Here is a 20,436-nt window from a genome sequence, read left to right on the forward strand (position 1 = left end):
TTTATTGAAGGGGCTTTAAAACAGAACACTTTAATATAAATTAAAAGAAAGAGTTCTCAGGAACCAAAGGCACTATCCAGAAAAGTGGAAATTGATTTATTGTTGACCATATCTTTTGTCCATATCTCAACTTTCTTGGACCATTCGACTAAATAAATACACTTTTTAAATGTTTCATCCAGGTAGTTTGCCAGTCTTTTTTTATTTCAGCGTGACGAATGGGAACATTTAAAAAGTTTCCTTTTTTTATTCAATTTGCATAACTTCGTTGTTTTTAAGATATTTGCTTACATCTTGTTAAATTGTTTGCATAGTATCCGATTTCATTCAAGTTTGATTAAAATTAAAATAAGCTAGTTTTTAGAAAGTTGTAGAAACTATTTTTAAAAAATAGTTCCAGAAATCTAAAACAAATCCATAAAAATATTTGATACTGCCAGATACTGAAAAATTTTCATTTAGAGATATACAAAAAATGTATTTTTTAAATAATCGGAATTTGGCTCAAGTTCGACGCTTATTTTTATGAAAATGTAAACGAAACTGCTAAAAAAGTGGGATATTTTACCATAAGAACTACGCTTAAAAAATTTTAAGCATGCCACTTTCACCGCCCCTTTTTCCTGAACCAATTAATTTTCCTAAAGTATTGGTATGCACTCCTTATTCTTTTAGCGATACCTTTCGATTGGTATTACTCATTAAGATCAGATCATGACAGCAGAATTTTAATTCTGCAGCTATATATATAGTAGTCCCTTGGTGCGCATCATCAAAACATGTACTTTTATAAATGTACATATATAAGTGTAATATAGTTTTTATTGGATATTGTTTATGTGTATGTGTTTGGGTTTAACATGTACTGATTAATTCTCCGCCATTGTATCACGTCTTTCGACTTAATTCATCTCCTTGAAGCGCCTGCGTTCGCGCTCACGGAATTCGCGACGAGCGGCCGGTGGTTTGCCCTGGATTTTACGGATAACAAACTCCTGTTCGCAGTATATTTGTGGATTGTAAGTCGGAGTCGGCGGCTCGGCGTCCCAATCCTCGCTGGATTCGACAACAAAGTCACTGGCACGTGGTTCCACAGGCGGCAGCATATCCGGCAACTTGTGGCGCTCTAAGGACGACCGGTTCGGGCATTCGATGACATGTTTTTGCATGTTGCCAACAGATAACAAATGGTTTGAATTAAACGGACATCTAACCATCTTAGATGAGGAATGATTCTTAGCACAGCGGATCAAATGATTGGCCAAACGAATCGGCGTTATACGATGGACGCTATCATAGGGGCACACGATGTACTCTTCAAAATTCGGACCACCCACAAAGTAGTTTTTTTCAGACATCTTGAGCACTTTTAACTGCTGAACCTCAACAAATTTTTGTTTTATTTTGTTCTTAGGTCTCTTCGGCGCCGATATTAAAATTGAAGTGAAATTTCCGACTTGCTTGTCACAAAGTATCGAAAACGTACTAGATTATCCTCAATATTGTATGCCAAAAAACAGCTTTAAAAAATTATCGATTTCTGGTAACAATATAACGCGGTTCATTTATAAAGAAAACATAAAGATTGCTGATTTATTTATTTAAACTTGGATTCACAATACAACGTAATATGAAAATGGAGTAGGTTTCTAGGCATCAAGTTTTGTGACGAGAAATAAATAAGCATTCGACTAAATAAAAACACTTTTTAAATATTTCCATTCGTAAAACCTTTTTAATGACATACCGTACTTGTTCTGTAGCTTTGCAAGTTTAGAATTAGGAGCCGTGCATAGTTTAGCTGTTTTGAGCGATTTTCTGCTAAATAAGTTGTATTTACAAAAGTCGTAGAACAATTAGCAATTCAATTAAAAAATGCAAAACTTGAAAACTATTTATTACTATTAAGATTAAATAAACATTTATGCTGCGTAAATATATATTTTTGTAAAACGGTAAACGAATTTGTTTGTAGAGCCTTTATTAATATTGTAAAATTTAAATAAAATTGGTTCTAGGTTTAAATAGCCGACTGTTTATAAAAAAAATACAATAACGGAATGATTTCCGATCTCTGGCAAAAACATGGCGGAAAAAAACGAAATGGTTTGAGTCAGCGATATTCAAATTCACCACATCGATCGTTAGTGGGGACTTACTCCGCATTTAGCGAAGACTTGCTCCACAGTTAGCGAAGACACGTAAGAGATATTTATTTCAATAGTTCCGACCATTAAAAAGGTAATTATTTATTATATACGCTGGCACTTGTGTTTAACTTATCATTTTAAACTGATTATGCAACAGCCCATGCCATTCCTAGTTCTTTCGTGGGAGCTGGGCCCAAGGGATGCGAAGATAATTAAATTAATTTAATGGTCGAATTTCAAATTCAAATTCTATTCAAAGTGTGACCGCATTGGGAAAACATCGATTATTCCTGCCCGTAATCGATATGCCAAAATCGATGTTTACAGAAAATCCACGATATCGATGTTTGGCAGGGATTATCGATGTTTTTCCACCTCTAAATCAAACGAAAGAAAAGCGGAGAAAGAAATAATAATTCGTGTTTTGTGTGCAAAGTGCAAAAGGTAAATAAGCTGTAATATCTCCGCCGTCGAGACCCTTAGAAACCCGAATAAGTGCCAGGACTTTGGATATCCAATCCGTGCGCGTAGCTTTGCTGATTTTTCCTTTTGTTGACGTCGCATTGTCGTCATCGTCATCTTGTGACTGTGTCTATTCGAGTCCGAAAAAGAAAAAAAAGAAAGTCGTAAAATATAGAAAAGAAAACTAGTAGGGGAGGAGGAGTCGCACACATAGCCACAGACACACGGAGCCCCCACTCGCAGACACACACGGCAAACACTCACACACACACACACACTCAGGCGAACTGCAGTGAAGCAACAAAAACAACAATAAACACAACAACATTGCAGGTGAGCGAAAGAGTAAGTGGGAGGGGGCCACAAACATATTTCTCTCTCTCTCTTTATTTCTTTTAATGATTACCATAATTATACATAGATCCCCAATGCCTAAATGTAATTCCCCGCTAACAGTTTAAACTATGTTTATTGATAACGCTTCTTTGGTTTTTTGTGTTTTTAATTTGATAAGTGCCGTTAGCCGGTCGAATGATTAGTCATAGTTCCAGGGTTGCCAGGGGCGTAGGCGCAAACAGGTTTAGGTATGCAAGGGGGGCGTATGAGTAATGAATGAAGTTTCGCACTTTTGCGGCCCCCATCAGTTGTGTGTGTGTATGAGTAGTTTGAGTGACACAAATGAAATCTAATCGCATTTCTGACTCGTTATCATACGCACACAGCCACAATCAGCACCCATGTTGTCGTGAATTCGTCGGTACATACACGATACCTATGTAACGTACGCCCGCATTTACAACAGATGCAGCAACTTTGGGGAAATGCAACAGGGGCGGTGGGTGGCGGGAATTAAGGAGAGGCCAGGCGATCAAGTTGCACAGTGGGCAGCATCATCAAGCGAGCAGCGAGCAGCGACCTTCGCCGTCAGTGGTTAACCCATTTCACCTGTTTGTTTGGCTAATATAAAAACATCTCAAAAGCACAGATAACCGTTAACCAAAAGCAAACATTTCACCTGCGAAAGAAGCGTATCTTCAGACAGTAAAAATTCCTTAATGATCGAGCCATAAAACAATTCTTTATAAAAACAAGCAGAAGTAAAAGAAAGAAATTTCCATTCATATGTTATCTGAAAGTAAAAAAATTCTTTCAGAAATATGCAACTTCATTAAAGTATGTAATTCTAAGATAAGGCAATCAAACATTCTAAAAACAAAAAAATCAAGCTAGCATTGGAGGTTCTACATGTCTAAAGGCAACTTGAAATTCATGAGAATCAACATGAATTGGTCAGCCAAAAACAGAACAGAAACGGTCAGAAGGTCAACTGATAAGGTGTTAATGCTTATGATTAGGTTTAAAGCGTTCTACATATTATGTGAATAAACAAAAAATTTGCAATTCAAATTCTAGAAAACTTTTTTTAATTTTGTTAGGATTATAAATCTTAGAAGATTACATTTTTTGAGATAGTCTGAGTTTAAGAAATGATAAGATTAAATGTTTCACAGTCATTTTGAAGAAGACCGCTTTTTGAGTTATAGAAACATTAAAATATATATGTAGATCAAAATATAAGAAAGAAAGGAAGATGTATTTACCCGAACAGAACAATCTTTTATGGGGCTACTGACAGGCTTTCATCAATATTTCACCTTAGCGGAAGCATGCTAAACGTCTGACAATAATGCTCGCCAAACAGCCTCGTGGATGTGGAATATTTTGCTCGCCTGTAATTGCTTTTAGATATAACAAGCGATCCCGGAGCGATCAGTTCCAACGCGCATATCAATCGGGCAACACATCGCACAGAGCACCTTCTCCTTGACAGTTTAGTTCGGTGTTTGGAGCGTGTTGCGTAGCGTTTTTGCTGCGTTCATTGAACCGCTGCCGTCAAGGCTCTCTGCCTTGGAACAAAAGTGAATCGCAACTCGTTCAGCATTGTTTGTTTTGATACCCACACAAGCGTACCTATATTTTTGGCAATAAAACGGCGACGTTTTGCCGAAAGTCAAGTGCTTAAACACAAAGAAAGCTTCGCTACCTCCCTCGCACACTTGGCCGTTTGGCTGTCTGGCATTCAATTTGCTCAAGTTCAGGCAACCACCATAACAAAAACAGACCAGCACCACACACCCCGCACCACCCAGTTTTTCTTGACTCTTGCACTTCATTTGCGTAGTTTTTTCGCCTTCTTACTGCGCGACATTTAATTAAATTATTTCGCCCTCTTCAGGCGGAATGAAAACAAACAAACAAACAGCTCTTTTTCGCAGTGCATCGTTACTAGAGCGTCGTCTGTGGATCGGTCAATGAATTTCACTCCCCGGATACGAGAATTCCCCCACATTATCACTTGGTCTCTCGCATAGCTCGAATACTTGCGAAACGGGTTTATCTGTGAGTTACAGTTTTGAGACGGGTTCTCGATGGAGTTTCGTGGTTGCCGGTTCTCTTCGATATGTGTCATTTGGGTTGTTTACACGAAACACAAACCAAAATAAATATATCTGTATGCATACATAGTAAAATATGTCATCGGGTAACTACAATGACTCTCCAGTTATAAACTGATACAAGCATTTTGACCTTCTCCGAAGTATTTGCAGACTCAGTGAGTTTTTAGCGTTTTAGTTGGGAATAATTTAAATCTTAATTGTAAAGTAATGGGGTTTGATTGCTCGATATTTGTTGTTTTCCTAAAATGCAAGATACGCACAGTGACGAAATGCGGTTATATCTACTTTTGTTTTCCAAAAACAGTCGTAAAACAAGTCGTGTTACATACTTAGTACATATGTGCGTTTTTATCTTATCCGTAATTAGCTTTCATTTGGTTGCCATATATTCTCGCTCTTCTTTATGGTTGTTAAACCGCATTATTCTAAATTCTTTTCAAAGAACGTTTGCCACTTTTGCCAGCGAATCGATAACAATTTGATTATCTTGTGTGCATTTTTTTTCATTTAAAAATAGACATGCACCGCGGCAAAGAAAGGGGGAAAATCAATTCATTTGCTATAATTTCTCGCTGTGGTTGTTGGTTGCCGTTTAATGCATAATGCAGCTTAGGCTGAAAATTTGCATATCCAGACATGGACGTAGACGACTGTCTGTACACGGCGAGCACTCTGCTTCACTTTTATTTGTTGTTCCTTGGCTATTTTGCATTTGTGCGGCTTCTTGTTTCCGTCTGCCATGGGTTAAGTTCAAGCAAATGGATTGAATACATTGGGGTTTATTCGCTAAAAGAAAGAGTTCGTCGGACGCCTAATTGCGATACTGGAAACGGGAATATACATTATTTTGTTGTGTTAAGGAAAATTATCAAAATGTTTACTGTTATCATAAAAAAGTTTTATATTCAATGTTCTGTTGTAAATACCTCCAAGTATTTTATTTATTTAAAGTGTCCTTAATTGTAAAAAATTACCCATTGTAAATAATATTTGTGTTTTTTATGGCTTACTTATTTTATTTATATGATCTGTTTTTATTTTAAATAAATTTTTTGGAATTGTAAAAAAAAAATTTTAATTTGTACGATTATTTAAATATTTGTTTTACCTCTTTTTAACGTCTTACTCGTCCCTACGCCTTTAATACATGTTTATTGTTGAGTGTACTAGTCAGTCGCATTGGAAATGTAAAGGGAATTACTCTTGTGTTGTTTTTCTTTTTATCTGCATTTTGTTTGCCCGCAAATTGAATTATTTCCTCTAGGAGGTCTAAAAACTGGATGGGTCTAGTTCTATAAGGTCTGGTGCGGTTTTTAAAGCAGCGCTTTAAATTCACTGGTTTTATTTTCGATTTTTGTTTAAAAGTATGCTTTCACTGTTTTTGGTTGGAGCACTTGAGCTTGGCAACTATTATTTATCAAGCTTTGTGTTTTGCACAGCCGCAACAACAGCCACAACCGACATTTGACTATATATAAATATGTATATCCGTATGTGTACTCTTTTTCTATGTATTTTGATTGTATTTATCTTGTATCTCATATTTAGCTTGCTTTGGAGCACTTAAACAGCAATAAACATAAACCAAAACGAAAAAAAAACCTAAAGAGCAAAAGAATCTATAGCTTTTCAAGCAAAAGTCCAAAGTTTCTGTATAGAAAATAAAAAGCAAAGTCAAACGCAAAAACAAACGAAAAGTAAGTCTCAATGTTAATTCATCTCATTTAACTTCAATTTCTCTTCCAAAAAACACCGCAAAAAAATATTATTAAATGGGATATATTAAAAACCGATCCGTTCCGATTCGATTTGAATTATAATCTCAGTTCCCACCTCACCGAGCAGCAGCACAGAGCAACAAAATTCAACACACAGGCCACGTAACACCTTCCACATCAATTCCATACTCACCGGATTCGATTTGTCTTCACCCGTTTCTGTTTCTGTTTGTTTTTGTTCAGATTTTGTTGTCCGACACACATCCAACACTATAGACTCGGAATACACTTCAGAAAACTTCACAGAAACTGTCAAAAAAGCAACTTAAATCCCAAATTTACTCCACACCGATTCGCATTCATATCAAAGCGGGACATTTCGATAGCAGAACTTAACCCGAGAACAAATAACCCTTCCCACAATCCACCCCGAAACCCCCGCTCCCATTCGAGGGTAGGATCGAGAAGATATAGCCATGCTAACACCCCTTTCCATCCTTCTCGTCACACAGTGAGAAAGCAAAAGGACGATATGCAGGTCAATGTCGCTGGTCTGCGCAGAAACATCAAGAACCTTGCGCACAACTACTCCGATGCCCAGGTGAGTTTCTCATTTGATCTGCATAATGGTGCCATAGGGCCTATCAAAAATCTTGTTTTACGTTTTATTATTTGCGTGGAGATACATTAAACATGTTAATTCTAAAGAAAAACTATGAAATATACATTAAGTTGTTAAAGCATTTTTGATTTGATTCGAATTTCAAATTTTGTTTACCCATATGGACAGCTTTATTTTAAGTAAATCCTTCTAAATAAAATTTGTTCAATTTCAAAAATAGAGTATTTAATATCAGGTTAAACAAAAAGATGATTCTGTATTAACTTAGATATGTTCAAAAAACAAATATTTTTAATATGGCTAACGTTCATAAGGAGTCAGCAGACGTTCTATTAAAAACACATCGAAGTTTTGTTTTCTGACTAACAATTATTTGTATATTAATAGGTCAAAGTGCGGGAGGCTACCTCAAATGACCCGTGGGGTCCTTCGGCCGCCATCATGGGCGAGATAGCCGATCTCACCTATAATGTGGTGGCCTTCTCGGAGATTATGCAGATGATTTGGAAGCGCCTCAACGACCACGGCAAGAACTGGCGCCACGTTTACAAGGCACTCATCCTGCTGGAGTACCTGATCAAGACCGGCTCGGAGAAGGTGGCCCAGCAGTGCAAGGAGAACATCTTCGCCATCCAGACGCTGCGTGAGTTCGTCTACTTCGAGGAGGGCAAGGATCAGGGCACCCATGTGCGCGAGAAGGCCAAGCAGTTGGTGACTCTGCTGAAGGACGATGAGCGGCTGAAGAACGAGCGGGTGAAGGCACTAAAGGCCAAGGAACGGTTTGCCCAACATCCAAGTGGATTCGGCAGCGATGGCTACATAGATGGACCATCGCAGCGGGATCTGCCGCCGGGCTGGCAGGAGGAGCCGCCCAAATCGGTGTCCGAGCTGGAAATGGTTCGCCCCCAGACGGCCGGCGAGGAGGAACTGCAGCTCCAGCTGGCTATGGCCATGTCCCGCGAGGAAGCGGAGCAGGAGGAGGCCAAGCGGCGAAGCGATGATGTGCGTCTGCAACTGGCCCTCAGCCAGAGTGAGCAGGATTTCAAGTGAGTCGAGGGAGAAAAATATAATATTCCTTTTTATATGGTTCTAACCTTGTCTTTGCGCCTTAGGGATCCCAACGGACGACCCATACCTGCGCCCAAGAAGGAGGAGCCACAGAGTCATTTGCTGGATCTGCTTGACATTTCACTGGGCGCCACGAGCATCTCCAGTCCGCCGCTGGGCGCTGCGGGCGGCGCCCCTGCGCCCGTTGTTGATCCCTGGGCCACGCCGGCTCCCCGTGCGCCCAGCCAGCTGTCAGATCCCTGGTCGGGCACTTCTTCGCCACCGGTGGATCCCTGGCATCCCTCCGCCACGTCGCGTACCATCATGGGCGCCGGAGTGCCGATGAGTGCGGCGCCCATGGGCGGAGCACCTGGAAACGATGCCTGGGGAGGACGGACTCAGTCACCTTCGGTGGCCTCGGGTTCCTCCAACGAAGGCTGGCTGCAGACCAACGGCAACGCCAATCAGAACGGTCGAGGCGCCACTCCGGCCGGACCTCCAGCCGAAGGTTGGTTGATAAAATCCACTGCAACCGGGTCATTGGGAGCTGCGCCTGTCAACCATGCGGCAAACAATGGCAGCTCATCTGCGGATCCTTGGCTGGCAGAGCCATCTGCCTCGGCGGCAGGAGGAGCGGCAGCCGCTGGCTTAGCGGATCCCTGGGCGGCAGGAGCGGCACCTCAGACGGCGGCGCTGGACGATCCCTGGAAAGCCCTGGGAACAGGCGCCATCAAGGTAGAAAGTCTTATTTTTTTAAGCCATGGAACATTTTGAATTACCGCTTTAGCCGAGCCACTCATTTAATTATAGTTTTGGGGTAATTGAACTGCATAGACAATTCAATTTCCCACCACTTGACTAATTGCATTCAGCTAATCGAATATCATAATGGGATTTTGCATTTGCTCAACTATTTTAACAAAGTCTTTAAAAATGAGCTCTCAATAATTTGAATTTAAATTTTGTATTTAAAATTGTAAATTTCTTATCGTAAATAATTCAGAATAGAAGTTTGATGTACATTTTATTCACCAACATAATAATTAAATATTTACTTGAATTTCAGAAACAATCCCCCGAGTTTGATGAGTTCGACCTTATTACCAACAGGAACAAGAGTGAGTTAAGCAATTCCCACGCCTCCAACAACAACAATGGTATGTTTTTAATAAGACAACTGTTAACTTATTTAAGCTAATCACTATTAAACCACTTCCAGCTTCTCTGCTTGATGATATGGATCCGCTATCGGCGAACTACGGAAATGGAGGTATAAACAGCAGTATGGGTTCTGTGCATCCGTCGACGGGCGCCACGGCAAAGAAACCACTGAAGGATGCTCACTCGTTCCTTGGCGAGAACTCCGCACTGGTCAACCTGGACAATCTAATCAAGCCCACTGCGCCACAGACGCAAACGGGAAATGCTCCTGCTTACAATCCCTTCAGCGACAACGTGATGCCACCCAAGACGAATCTATTCCAGCAACAGCAGCCAGCCGTAAGTGGAGTCTTACGATCTGATTTAAATATGTATAATATTAGCTAAATGGGTTTCTCTGTTTTATCTTTTTAGGTGCCGTCCATCAATCAGCTGAAACAGCAGGCTCCCTTCTCAGTCAGCATGAACCAGGATCCCTGGGCACCCGTAATGGGTGGCGTTAGTGCGACCTCACAGGTGAGTTGGCCTGCACTTGGAGATTGAGTGCGTCTGCGGGTGTGGGGAAACTTATTGTACTTGTACTCGTATCTTGATAACTCTATTGAGGTTTTATCTCTGATAATTTATCGGTACTTTTGTTTACTTTTCGAAACTATCTTATCATTTCACGTGTGCATTTTGTTTCCTTTTACTATCGTTTGTCCTTCTGTCATTTCGTTTTGAGCAATTGTTGCATGCGAAACCCGATAACCCAGCCAAAACTACCGCCCCCCGTGCGTCCCACTAGCCTCAATTTGGGGCCCTCGTCAGTGGGGGAATTTCAGCTGTTGAGTGCGTTTAGTAATCCCGTCATTCCCCCCGCCTACATCCCTTCCCAGCCACAGCAGAATTCACAGGTCTACAACTATGCGTACCAAAGCAGCAGCAGCAGCAGCGGCAGCGCCATCAATATTCGTGGCAACGGCAACATGAACAGTTCCACTAGCAACAGCACCTTATATAGCACCTATGTGAGTCCGAGCCCTGGCATCGATGGCATCCGCAACATGGACATATTCAGCGAGCGCCCCTGTTACAACAGTCCAACAGCACCGGCCGACGATAGCTTTATGTACAACCGAAACGATAATAACAATATCAGCAGCAACTATGGCACCCCCAGACTTTATTCAAGCTATGCCGCCAGCTACAGCAGTGCCCTATCCGACTCGCTGGCCGAAACCCCGGGCGTTAGTGTGTCTCCCATGGGCTTTGTGGCCGATCCTGTCATGAGCTATGGCCCCCCATCCTCCTCGGCCAACCACTGCAAGCTGGAAGTGAGTTTGCTGCCGCTCAAGTGCTCGTTGCTGCCAGTCCGTCCCACTACTACTTCCTCTGCCGCAAATTGTCGGTTTTGTTCAGCTTGTGTTTTCTCTTTAGTCTTGAGTTTATTCTTTGTTGATTTAGTTCTTTTGGTTTAACTTGCAAGAACGAGAACTTCAAACTGCTAACTGGGGAGTGCAGCAGAGGAAATTGTGTTTTAAGAAGCGTTTAGCTAAGTAACATAGCTCAAAACTTGCCGTACATTTAGGTATTAGTATAAAGGGTTCCTTTTAATACGGTTTCCTTTGCTGCTCCTCTGAAACAAACAAATAACGTACGCATTATAACCAAATGAAGCTCTGCTAAAACCCAGTTGATCCATAACATTTTCTAATTGTAGCCATCAATGGAGGCTTGGACGCTTAAATAAAACACATACAATATGCAATAAATGCAAATGGGTAAAATGTTTTTCGAATGTGCATGCTCCGCTAGCTAACTCGTAGTCTTCCCTTCTAACAACTAAAACCACTAAATTAAACTTACTTACTTAGCCTGAAGTTGGCTGAAGTAACTCTTAACTGTGCATTTAGTTCGCTTATTGCTAGCAAATTAGCTTTACTTACATCCAAATAGCTAACTTAAACTGATGAAAACTTTGATTTTGCAGCAAAATAACAACATGCCGTGGATCAAACCGGAAGCAACAACAAATCCGTTTTTGTCGTAAACTGGCGCGGATCAATCAACAGCAATGTGAGCTGGAGCAGCAGCGGAATCATCAACTAAGCGAACGTCAACTAAATAAGACATAAGACCTGGCTGGTGTACGGAGCTGTCCAATAGCGTTAGCAACAATAGCAGCAGAAGCAACCAATTTTAGCCCTACATAACTGCAAAGAGAGAAATATGAATTAATTAATAAATTATGTGTAAGGAAGTATTATTAAACTGTAAAATATGTGATGTACGTGAGAGAGAAAGCCAAGATCCAGCGACGGGAAGCGAAGAGGAGTAGCAACAGCAACGACACCCAGCCTTGATGAGTAGAGAAATCCGCCTGAAGTTCGCGCAGGAAGCTTACATTCAAATAGAACTTGAGTCTAAACACATTTGCAATAACTAAACCTGTAAACCAGCCCATAAAATAGCATATGGCATCTCCAACGTCACTCAACTGACTATGAAATTATTCACCCTCTAATTCTAACGTTTTTAAAGCTCATTGGTAATATTGTGCCCCCAAGCTGAGTGGATGTTGGAGATCGCCCATTGGCAGTCTTTATGTACTTCCTTACTTGATCCTTAACTGTTAAATAAGTTGTATGTATCCTTGTTAAGGCATAAACCAAGAAGGCAAGCGGTAAAAGGTAATCCGATCGAGTCCAAGCGAGAGATGAAAATTAAGGATAACTAAAAATTGTTATATAGCTTTAAAGATTGCATTGGTAAACAAATCATGTTACAAACAATGGTAAACAAATTATGTGTGCTTGTAATTGTACATTTTTTACGTTCTTATTTTGTGAAATTTATTATGCGCGCGTGTTGCAGAAACCAAATACAATTATAAATGGCTTTTGGCTATCGATTTTTAAAAACATTTGTACGATCTTTTCAAGTTGACAGTTGATTTGTTTGTGCATTCGCTTTTGGTCCGCCTTCAAGACACAATGCATTCACGAGTTTGCTGTTCAAACATTTTTATAGCGACTAGTTTAAAATTTACAAAAACCTTTGAACACATATACAAAGAACAAGATTACAAGAGCAAAACGCGAACGAAAACGAGAACTAAAACAAAACAATACAAAACAAAAAATGATGGTATACATTTAGGCTAGAATACGTAACGAATTGTATAAGCGTAACTTAATGATAACAAAATATACATATACATAAAAGAGAAGTCGATTTGGTGTGAATTTATGCTTAAGAAATGTACATGCCTAACTAGCAAGCGTATACACCCCTTTTATATATATATGAAAACACACACCACCAAAACCCAACCCCCGAAGAAACCTACATACACTTGCGAAAATGCAAATTTTAAGCATATTTTCATATTATTAAAATTTTATTTTAACTAAAAAAAAAAGCGAAGAAAATCCATGTAAAAGTCAGACCCATTTTGATGCTCCCATTGCACAACTAAGCGGGTGGCGACTGAGTGTGCCAATGCCCGAGGCCTCCACTTGACAGCCAGCGCCAGCGTTCAACACTTTGTTGGGGCATCACACTCATGTCGGTGTGTATCGGACAAAGGCAATCCCCAAACCCAAACCCGATCCCGATCCCCAAACCCGATCCCGATCCCAGCAGCAATGGCAGCACGATTATGTTAATTTCGGGGGCCGCCAGAGTGCAACATTAACGGAGCACGCCCACCGCATATGGCAGTGATATTTTGGCCAGCTGGGATTGGGATGTGGATGTGGATGTGGATTCGGGATGGGGCTGGATATGGATTGCTGGATGTGGATGTGGATGTGGCTGTTGCGCAAGTGGCTGGCAAGCTGGCAGGCTGGTTTCGGTTTTGATATTTGACATGCGCCAGGGGCCATCAGGAAACTTCGTTTAAATGAAATCAAAATGCACAAATACATAATTTACACAAATTTAGCGTCGACTGGCGGTACGAGTTTATCGCCTGGCTTGGGCACGAAGTGAAGCCAGAGCGGCGGCTCCTCAGATGGCTGGGAAATCGCTGGCGGATTGTATAATGCATCGAGTGCACCAGGAGCGATGCACATCCACCACATGCAGGAAGAACTGATTTAAAGAGTGCCAAGCTGGGGTTTTTATTAGACATATTTAAGAAAGTGAGTAATATTTTACTCCATGCCACCTATGTTAATTTCATTGTCCGTTTCCAGGACGTTGAAGATCCAGGTCACATAGTTGGCCAACCGGGTGTAGACGCCCGGAAAATGTGCATCAGCACAGCCATGGGCGAAGGACACGATCCCATAGCTGCTGCCGCGATGCACCAAAGGAGCTCCTGAGTCCCCGTAGCAGTGATCCCTTCCAGCGGCCGCAGCACACAGCATGTTGTCCGTAATTGGTCGGTTCAGGTGGGAGTAAAGTCGGCGACAGCGTCTCTGATCTATGGCCTCCACCAGAGTGCCACGTAGCCGTGGTGACGAGTCACTGTCATTGGCACTTACTGTGCCCCAACCGGCAACCAAAAGATTCCGGGGAAGGACATTGAGTCCTGGCAGCGGGAGCTTAACCAGTTGAACGTTTCCGCCCAAACGGAAGGACTTGCTAGTCCTCAACAAGGCAATGTCGTTGTCCAAAGTTCGTATTTTGAACTCCGGATGGAGTATGATCCTGGCCACATCCCTCACCTGACCACCCTCATCAGCAGATGCGGATCCTGCTCGAACCATGTATCTGCCCGGATAGTAAACACAATGTCCCGCCGTCACAAGCCACTGAGTGGTAATCAAGGCCGAGCTGCAACTATAGTTTCCATTCACACTCAATGTAGCCAACCAGGGCGACAGGTGAATGGGCAGTTCCACACCACCTACGATCCGTTCCTGCGGCGATTTAGCCAGTATTTTATGGCCCCAAATGAGCCATAAAACCAGCGCCGAAAGTTTCATCATCCGTACAAAAACAAATCGACCGTAAAGTGCCATTCTTGGCCGGCAACTGAAAGTCAAGTTCTTGACCTTTGGGCGCGAGCTCCAGGTCAGAAAAAATCTAGCAGAATCAAGAATGCTAATGACCCCCAGCTTTGGCTGGCGACCTAATGGCGTTCGCATAAGTGATTGGCCAATTAATATGTTTGGCGGAATTCTCTCTGATTATCTGGTTTTTTGTAAGCACGCGGAACGGAGGTCTCATAAGAGTTTTAAGATAACTATTTAATCATTTCATTGTTCACTCTTAAAATCGAGAAATGGTTATAAAAATAGATTTTTTATTTTTTGTAGTACATTTTCGATAGTTAAAATAAATTAAAAATGAATTCTATCTGAAATTGAAACAGCAGATTTTTGAGGGGAATTTGCATTTCAAATATAACTTAATAATTTTACATAAAGACCGAATTAGAGCACGAAATATAACTAAAAAATTTAACAATTGATACTTATATAGATGTTTTTTATTTCGAAATTAATATTTAAGAAATTAATACTTTCGATTAACTTTCTTTATCCAGCGAACGTACAGACACACATTGACATAGACACCTGGGTATTTGGCTCTGGCGCAACCGATGCCAAAGGAAGTGACCCCGTAGAGGACACCCTGGTGGACCAGCGGTCCGCCAGAGTCACCCGAGCAGGTGTCGCGGTTCTTCCGCTTGGCGCAGATCATCTGCTTGTAGATCTTGATCCCGGTGCCGCGATAGTCCTTCTGGCACTTGCCTCGCTTCACTCTGCAGACAACAACGCCGCGCAGATACCGCTGAACATTCTGGGCGTTGGCGGAGGTCAGACCCCAGCCGCTGGCCAAATAGCACTTGGGCACACGCTTACATCGCCTCGCGGGCAGCTTCACCTTCTGGACACACCGGCCGAGTTTCAGTGGCGACTTCAGCTTCATCATGCACAGGTCGTTCTTCATCGTGTACTCACTGTAGCCCGCATGGCACACTGTCTTCTGCACATGCCGGAGTTGGCCACCCCGCCTCTGTTGTGCGGAACCAGCTCGCACCGTGTATCTCCCGGGACCGCCAACCTTGCAGTGCTGGGCAGTGAGGATCCAGCGACGGGAAAGTATGACACATCCGCAAATGAAGTAGTTGTCAAAATGCAGGGCACACTGGTAGGGCGCCCTGGTGCACTTGATCCTCTTGCCATTCACAATTCGCGTTGGCAGATAGTCCACTGCCTCCAGGGCATTTATCGCTGGGTTAGTGGATATGTTTCCTCGAAAGAAACTCTGGTCCTTGCTTCTTGGTCCCTCGAATAGCATATAGTGGGTGCCATTGTCTATGTAGTAGCCACTCCAGGCAGGACTCTTCTGTTGTCCACCAGCGGCCAGGATCCACAGGTAGGCAAACAGTGCAAGTGCCGAAACACTTCCAATCTTTCCAAAAACCATTTTTATAACCGATCAGGGCCGCGATCGGCTCTTGACTGAAACATCTTAGAACATGAAGTCAACTTTTGACCTATTGGTTCTTTCTTTTTGTTTGTCTTTTGGCCGCGTTGAAGTAGTCTAAGTTAATTAGCTACATTAGGCAAAAAATAAAATCTTATTTTATAAGCTGTAAAATGTTTGCAAAAAAAACCACTATCTCATACCTAAAACGTAGCCGGCGGCTTCTATTTCTTTTATTTATCTTTCTCAAACGGCTATAAATGATTAATAGCTTTTGAATACGCCAGTCTATGTTAAGCTGTCCAAATGTATGCATGATTGGTGCCTTTGCGAATATTATTTAATCGGTTTGGGCATGTCTCTGATTTTTAAGCAGCTTACAGTTTGTTGAGGGTGAACAAAGTAAAAGGTTTTGCTTGGAGCCCAAATAAGTATAGTACGTTTTTCTTTTGATTTTCATAAATTTATTGATCTAATAATTTCTAATGCATCTTTTTATCCAGTCAACGTATCGCTTGCAGTTGACATAAACACCGGGATAGTTCCTATTGGCGCAACCAACGCCCCAGGACACCACTCCGTAGAGGATGCCGTGGCTGGTGAGCGGACCGCCAGAGTCGCCGGAGCAGCTGTCCTTCTTCGAGCGGCTGCAGCAGATCATGTCCTTGTAAATCTGCAAGCCGGCCTTCTTGTACATTTTCTGGCACTTTGCCCTGCTCAAAAAGTCCAGTCCCACACGGCGAAGATAACGCTGGGCATTTTGGGCATTTACCGACGTAATGCCCCAGCCACTGACCACGAATTTTCTGGGAAATCTCTTTATTTCGGGTGAGGGCAGTTTCACGGGCTGCACACAGCGGTTGTAGAAGAGCGGCGACTTCAGCTTCATCATGGCCAGATCGTGTCGCATGGTGTATTCATCATATTCTTTCAGTGCCACGATCTTTCTCACATCACGAAGCTGCCCAAAGCGTCTTTGCTGATCGGTTCCCACTCGCACCTGGTAGTGTTCGGCTGGTCCGAAATAGCAGTGGTGGGCAGTGAGCACCCAGACACTGTTGATGATCGAACAGCCGCAAACGAAGTAGCCATCGTAGTGCACGGATCCCTGGAACGGAGCTTCCTCGCACGAGATCCTATAGCCGTTGACGATCCTGGTGGGCAAATTGTCCTGCGATTCCAAGGCGTTTATGAAGGGATTCGAGGATATGTTTCTGAAAGGTAGGACGTTTGGTCGCGCGACCTTTTGCTTTTCGTACAGCAGATAGTGAGTTCCATTATCCCTGTAATATCCTGTCCACGAAGGATCCTTTTGTCGTCCTTCTATTCCTGCCGCGAGGATCAGCAGCAGACCGGCACATATGGTAAGTTCTAATTTAAGTAACCTATGACCCATTACGATAACCGCTCGCTACCACGATCTCGAACCGACTAAAAATTATTAACTTTATCGAGCCACTTGCAACCTATTAGTAACTGAGTCGGATCTTCTTACTAAAACCAGTCTTTGGATTTCCCATTTCTTTTTAACGACTGTTTGGCGAGTCCAGTTTTAGAATTGGCCCATATACACCCATCTCAGCGGGATTTTGTGTGTCTGGGGGGAAAAAAAATTTGCATGTTCTATCCATTCAAAAACATAATTGGCAAAAACGTGGATAAAATGACCTAGCCTCGTTTTTTTTTTGCCAATTTTTCTTCAAACAAAGAATAAAATTGCGCTGAATTATCAGAAATAAATTTACTTTTCTTGTGGGCAACCAAATGTTAATTATATTTTTGTCATAAACAATGCAGATTAAGTTATAATTTTTTATAAATTGAAGGGGAGCTGCACAAAGAAATTATATCTAACTTATAATGCTAAGAGCTATTTGATTTTTATGATAGAATTTCGAGATCACAAAATAGGAGTATAGAACGTTTTCTTCTGTTGGACTTGCCCAAGATGCGATTAGTCATGAGAGTGTTATAAGGAGGGTCTTGACTTCTTCTTTGGCACAAGCTTTGCATAAATTCCGCCAAAATTTTACTGGTGCTTTGTCTTTGTCTATTGCCGCTAGTGGTAATGGCTTAGAGTGCCTCCCCCCCCGAACCCCTTTTAACCCATAGTTTTTTGCGGCAGGTTACGGCTGCCCATTTTTGGTAGGGCGCCGCTTCCGCATGACTTGAGCTCAGTCTGAGCTCAGGCGGAGACAAAACAATAAAACTATTAATTTAATGTAAATTTTGCGAAGCTTAATTATGTGCGAAATCACAGGGGACACAATGGATGTGGATGTGGACACGGCCGGGCAGGAATAATTAGGCAGGCGCACTCGCACAAAAGTGAAAGGAGCACTACACTCCGGTCTGGACTTGGCCAAAAGCTTCCCCAGCTCCAACTCCAGGTCCAGGTCCAGGTCCAAACCATAATGGTGCCACCGCGCCACCGATAATTATGTAAGCAGGCAGCAGAAATTCATTAGTTCGGCGCCTATGCAAATTTCTTTTTGGCCCCGCTACTTAAATTGCATTTACGCGGGAGCTGCCAGCTGCCAGATAGTCGATAACATTGGCATTTCACTCGACGCTGGCTGAGATTGCTGGCTTATCGTCGTCGAATGGAATGCCAGTTGTTCGCGGAAGATGCAGGAGAATGGAGGAACTCCCTTGCCGCCGGCTATGTGGGGCAGCAATAATATCCGCCAGTTTCGTGTGGCGAAAAGCGTGAAGAATCGCAATTTGTATGGTTTAATTAAAAAATCTGTCAAATGCCAGTTTGTATGCTCATTAATGGGTTTCTGAGGCAGGCCCCGCAAACAGCGAAATCATGCTTGACATAGCATGAACCCGGGCTCCAATAGACCATGCCACACCGTACCGCAGCGATATTATGCTCGATATGTGCGGCTCACGTTGATGTTGATGTTGATGTTGATGTTGATGTTGATGTCTGGCGGCAGATGGGGGAGCTGCCTGCACCTCTTGACAAAACGCCAAACAAAAGACTGAGGCAACGAACCTGGTTATTACGAGCCTGTCGCGGCGGCTCTTGCATAATAGGAACTTTGGACCAAATTGATTTTTAATTATGGCTTGCCAAGAAATATGTTGAAATACCAAATGACGGGCTGTCTGTTCTCGGAAGGTTGCTCCTTTGAGAACGACAGTGTAGCTTTGGAAGGTGGAACTTACCAATGGTTTTTTGTTTTTTTTTTTTTGTTAATATAATTTAGCTGTTATTACTCAATCCATTATAATGACTCAAAACTAAATGACTTTTTCAAAGGATTTTATTTATGTCTTTAAGTGAAACATAAAAACTAATCAACTTCAATGATCAATAATAAAATTGTTTGGGATTTTATTTATTTAAAGTTTCATGCATATACATATGTATGGAGCCATCAAAGTTGATTTCATTTCAGACATTCTCTATTACATAGAGGCTCGATGGCAGTTCCCACTGCGAATGTATGAGGTCATATACATAGCCGTTAAATTCGAAGTAAAAGAAATTAAGATCTCTCGTTATGATCTCCTGGATTGGATTACCCGCAATTCGGTGGCAGCAATTAAGCCATTACAGTGGCCTCTGCAGCAACTTTCATTTTCTGGCATAATTGAAACATAATTTTTGTAGTGTAAAATCGCACCGGCCGACACTCGAACACGCCAAGTGAATTTCACCCATTTCGCACGTTTCATGTCGATCCGAGCCGTTAGTTAATCATTTGATGCCACTGCGCAGACTTTTTGTCAAGTCAGCAACAGCACGCGAGACGCACCCGACCAGTCGCCACATATCGGCAATTATCGCCGGAGCCATCAGCTGCCGATAGCGATGGCAAGTACGGAGTGTTGGGTACTCCCCTTCCCAAAATCCGGGCTCCACTTCAGGCGCACCCAACCCCTTCCTCTCCTTTCATTTCCTCTCCTCTCCTCTCCGGTCCCGTCCGCCCGGGATCCGCCCATCACATGGAAGAATTGTGACATTTAGACACAACAAATCATAGCAGGCGGCATCATTAGATTGCACAGTTGCAAATAATGTGTGAACTACAAGGATTGTATACCGACTTATAAAAAATTTAAAGATAGAGGAACAAATTGCTTGTTTTTAAAAAGTAAAGCAAAAAAAAAAGTATATTAGTGTTCTTTTTCCTTAAAATTAAGTGTTCTTGAAAGATATTTTATAGCGTCTTTGTAAGCAATTTAAGCAATTACCAATCTAAAATAATTATTGCAGTATAGTAGTTAGAAAATATAAAATTATGTTAAAACTGGATTAGATTTAAATGTATAAGAGGATTCTTTCAACAAAATGCGACTTTAAGAAAATGTAAATTTAATTTATTTCTACAAAAATCAAATCTGTGATATTGAGCGATCTTTAAAAACTTAGAGTTAAAGGAAAAAAAAATAACATTCTAATCTAAAATGCATTATTGCTAAAGATAAGTTGTTTT

The 20,436-nt window shown here is 41.9% G+C and overlaps 5 protein-coding genes across 14 annotated transcripts; 1 reads left to right on the plus strand and 4 right to left on the minus strand.

The window, feature by feature from the left end:
• Positions 1-902: 902 nt before the first annotated feature.
• On the minus strand, positions 903-1,358 carry LOC108142336 (gametocyte-specific factor 1 homolog). Its single transcript, XM_017266090.2, has one exon. It carries the CDS (start codon positions 1,356-1,358, stop codon positions 903-905), a length of 456 nt encoding a protein of 151 aa, XP_017121579.1.
• A 1,195-nt stretch (positions 1,359-2,553) lies between these two features.
• Positions 2,554-12,830, plus strand: LOC108142547 (epsin-1). 10 transcript variants are annotated; one of them, XM_041708521.1, is made up of 11 exons: positions 4,398-4,555; positions 6,620-6,768; positions 7,302-7,390; positions 7,799-8,457; positions 8,524-9,193; positions 9,525-9,615; positions 9,678-9,958; positions 10,034-10,135; positions 10,375-10,935; positions 11,322-11,382; positions 11,592-12,830. In XM_041708521.1, coding segments are annotated over exons 2-10 (2,484 nt in total). In that variant the 5' UTR covers positions 4,398-4,555; positions 6,620-6,767; the 3' UTR covers positions 11,352-11,382; positions 11,592-12,830. The 10 variants fall into 10 exon arrangements, with proteins under 10 accessions (XP_041564453.1, XP_041564450.1, XP_041564455.1 ...); XM_041708516.1 differs by lacking the exon at positions 11,322-11,382 and having other exon boundaries at positions 4,394-4,555; XM_041708517.1 differs by lacking the exon at positions 11,322-11,382 and having other exon boundaries at positions 4,400-4,531.
• Positions 12,831-13,758: 928 nt separating this feature from the next.
• Positions 13,759-14,535, minus strand: LOC108142549 (trypsin). Its single transcript, XM_017266483.2, has one exon. It carries the CDS (start codon positions 14,533-14,535, stop codon positions 13,759-13,761), a length of 777 nt encoding a protein of 258 aa, XP_017121972.2.
• A 532-nt stretch (positions 14,536-15,067) lies between these two features.
• LOC108142185 (trypsin alpha-3) lies at positions 15,068-15,985 on the minus strand. Its single transcript, XM_017265870.1, has one exon. It carries the CDS (start codon positions 15,983-15,985, stop codon positions 15,068-15,070), a length of 918 nt encoding a protein of 305 aa, XP_017121359.1.
• Positions 15,986-16,457: 472 nt separating this feature from the next.
• LOC108142186 (trypsin II-P29) lies at positions 16,458-17,381 on the minus strand. The gene has a single exon (XM_017265871.1). The coding sequence runs from the start codon at positions 17,379-17,381 to the stop codon at positions 16,458-16,460; it is 924 nt and encodes a 307-aa protein (XP_017121360.1).
• Between the last annotated feature and the right edge of the window lie 3,055 nt (positions 17,382-20,436).

Source organism: Drosophila elegans, unplaced genomic scaffold, assembly GCF_018152505.1.
Source record: "Drosophila elegans isolate 14027-0461.03 unplaced genomic scaffold, ASM1815250v1 contig_208, whole genome shotgun sequence".
Lineage (NCBI taxonomy): Eukaryota > Metazoa > Arthropoda > Insecta > Diptera > Drosophilidae > Drosophila > Drosophila elegans.